Source organism: Musa acuminata, chromosome BXJ3-1, assembly GCF_036884655.1.
Source record: "Musa acuminata AAA Group cultivar baxijiao chromosome BXJ3-1, Cavendish_Baxijiao_AAA, whole genome shotgun sequence".
In the NCBI taxonomy this organism is placed as follows: domain Eukaryota; kingdom Viridiplantae; phylum Streptophyta; class Magnoliopsida; order Zingiberales; family Musaceae; genus Musa; species Musa acuminata.
Window position 1 is genome coordinate 16,039,756 of NC_088349.1, and position 3,344 is coordinate 16,043,099.

The following is a 3,344-nucleotide window of genomic DNA, read 5'->3' on the forward strand; positions in this document are numbered from 1 at the left end:
GATTCCCTCAAGGTAATCATCCCCTTTTTTCCCCTTTCTTCTATGATAAAACCCTAGGGTCTTATTAAATAACTTACTATGAATGCAAAAGGCCGGGTACTTAAAAAGTAAATGTCCACAATTAAAGAAGAAGATACTAGCATAAAAGAAGAAGAAAGCACTTAAGACAATTTGGGACGAATCAAGTGCAATAGAAGATGAAGAGCAAACCAATGAAGATGAGGTGACGAATTACACTTTGATGACTCTCAACGATAAGGTATATAACTCAATTGAAATCTCTTTATCTTATGATGAATTACTTAATACCTTTCAAGATTTATATGATGAATTACTAACTTAATATTATTAAGAGAGGGAATTTTGATTCGGTCTCTTAATATGACGTGTCACATGTTGAATCTTGGATTTTGATGATGAAATCAATGATGAATTTCGATCTAATCTGCATTTTAAGTGACACAGGATTAACTTTGATCAGAAAAGGAAAATCGATTAAAGTAGAAGGAATCAGATGTTGGGTTAGAGTGAACATATCAGAAGATTAGACATCGAGCCAAAGGGTCGGTCGACATATCCGTAGAAGGCTTTATGCCATGAGTTTAGGCATCAGGCTTAGAAGAGCGGACATTGCGTTAAGGAGATCAGAGTTGAGAAGGTTAATATGTCGATTGGACAAAAGGCCGCAAAAGAAAACAATGCGCTTAAGGATTGGATGAAGCTATGATGAACCAATAATATACTGGACAATATATGATTCATACTTGTAATAATTCGTCAATTAATTTAGGTCTAATTGAGTCAGTATTGAGGTGAAACAATGCTAACTCAATTAGAGGGTAATTGGGCCTGAATGAGGATTGAATTGAGCCTATTATTTAGTCCATTCAGTGTCCTATAGCAGGGTCCGGCAATGTACCACCCAGACACAATCATCAAGATTGTGTCAAGTGGTATTACCGCTCAAACACAGTATTAAACCAACTTAACAAATACTGTAGCTAAGATCAGTCCTATCAATTAGGATCTAAAGGTTCGGATTATTCCGAGTTGCTTGCATTTTATATAAGTAAATAGGTACTAAATTAGAACTTTTAACTTTTGACTATTTTTTTGCTCAACTGCTGTTTGTGCATCTGCCATGATGCTCTGTTTCAGGCAATCCCAAGAACCAAAGGCGCTCACATCGGCTTCCATACCATGTGAGAGAGGCACGCAAACGCATAGACGAACCGTTCGGTGCCGGCCACATACTTATGTTGACATAATCTGGACCTCTCGTGTCCGCATTCTGCTCCTCTCTCTCTCTCCCCGACGCCTCGTATCTGTTGTTGCGTTGCATTTCGTGCCTCTTGAACTACAACCGCCTCGCACACTACCTTTCCCTGTGGCTAACCAACCAAGAAGATTCCAACAGAAAGGATTTAAAGGGGCGGAAGAGACATCGTTGTCGATTAAGATCGAGATCGAGATAGGGAGACGCACGATGGCCGACGAAGTCCCAAGAAGAGCGATGTGGGCCGGGCTTCGCTCGCAGCTCATCAAGCTCACGTCCCAATTCTTGACGAGCGTCGACGACTATCTCCGATTCCGCGCCGTCTGCAAGTCCTGGCGCTCCGCCGTCCCCCACCGGCCCGATCACCTCCCCACTCAGCTCCCTTTCCTCCTCCTCGTCTCCACCTCCGAACCAAGAATCGGACCCGCCTTCCGCCTCACCGCCGCCTCCGCCGGTAATGTTCGCCCGCTACCTAACACAGCCAAAATGTCCTGCATTGGCACCTCCTTCGGCTGGCTTATCCTCATCTGCATGAAAGACCGTTTGATCAACCTCTTCAACCCCGTTACCGCCGAGGACATTCGGCTTCCCTACCTTGCTGGTCTTTCGTTAACTGATGAGGTGTCGGCTGCTGGTTGGCCCTTGATTGTCATAGAGAAGGCTGTATTATCCTCCGATCCCACGCTCGACCGGGACTTCGTGGCGGTCCTCTTCACACGCGCAGTGAACATTAGATGGTTTACGTGGCGCCATGGTGACGAATCATGGACGGGAGACGCGCATCCTCAGGTGCAACTTACGTTACGGATGCGCGACGTCGTTCCCTACGGCAACCGGACACTGTGCGCGATATACGGCGACAATGACTACTGGGCGGTCCTCCAGGTTGACCCAGGCCCGCCGGGGAGGGCGACGATCACCGCATGGTACCCCATGCCGTCCTGCGTGCCGCGAACTTATCATCCCACCTACTTGGTTGTATCGGCTGGAGAACTGCTGCTGGCTGCGTGCCATTACAACAACAACGGGACTGCAAATTGGAAGATCACCCTCAGATTCCGTGTCTTCAGGCTGGAGCCAGGCGGCATAAGCAGGCCGGCGGTGGCCGTCGAGGTGGAGGATATCCACGACCGTATATTGTTCTTGAGCCCAAGCTCGTCCGTGTCAGTCAGCGCTGAGGACTTCTTAGGGTTCCACGGGAATGCCATCTACTTCGCCGCCAAAGATCAGCGTGAGAAGATTCAAAATAGGCGGGTGTGTTTTGTCTGCGTCCTGAGCTTAGAAAGTGGTGAGACCACCAGGGTTGTTGATTCGAACATGCCTGATCAGAGGAGGCTAAGGTGGCGGACGCAGTTGTTGGACGTCCCCCGATGGGTGCCGCCCAATCTGCGCAGCTACAACCGGTGATGGTAACCCAACGCCTGCTCTTTTTCACTGGTGAAGTGTTCGTCTCTCATTTCCCTTGTACAGTCAAATCTGAGCAACGAAATAAGCAATGAAGCCATTGAAGTTTCTTCTTTTGCACTATACTTCTCTCTCAAAAACTGACCCGCTAAGGCGTCGTGTCATCATTAGAGCCACAGATCATCACTAACCAAGTTACACCATTAGCTTTTCTGGAGGGTCATGGGTCCAACACCGAGGGTAGAACGCCAATTAATGGTAGGAGAAATAAAATAGGGAGATCTTTGATAAACCTTGAGTCAGAATGTGCTATATAAGAGTGAAACAATATGCTCCACGAGAGAGCAAAATCTTAGACGATGAGAAATTGAGGTTTAGTTAGAGTTTAAAAGCTTGTTTTCTCCCTCCGTGTGTTATTGCATAAGGAAAACAAGGAAATCATTCTTTATAGTATCTGGAGAATAACGATGATTCTATAGAAAAATTTTTTTTATACTTACCAGGCATCGGTGATTCTATAGAAGCAGAGGATTAATCTATTTTGATACCATAAGTTGCACTAGTTGGCATCGAAAGTCGATTTGCAAGCATTTCTACCCGGTTCGGATAAGCACAATCTTATTGAGGCATCCATAGTATTTCTCAGTTTATCCTTATATCGATT

General features: G+C 45.8%; 1 protein-coding gene across 1 annotated transcript; it reads left to right on the forward strand.

Moving 5' to 3' along the window:
* The first annotated feature begins 1,490 nt into the window (after positions 1 to 1,490).
* Positions 1,491 to 2,683, forward strand: LOC135628933 (uncharacterized). Its single transcript, XM_065135939.1, has one exon. The coding sequence runs from the start codon at positions 1,514 to 1,516 to the stop codon at positions 2,681 to 2,683; it is 1,170 nt and encodes a 389-aa protein (XP_064992011.1). The 5' UTR covers positions 1,491 to 1,513.
* Positions 2,684 to 3,344: the final 661 nt, after the last annotated feature.

What these genes read in the sequence shown, in the direction of transcription:
- LOC135628933 (XM_065135939.1), top strand. Translation starts at nt 1,514, where the DNA reads ATGTGGGCCGGGCTTCGCTCGCAGCTCATCAAGCTCACGTCCCAATTC.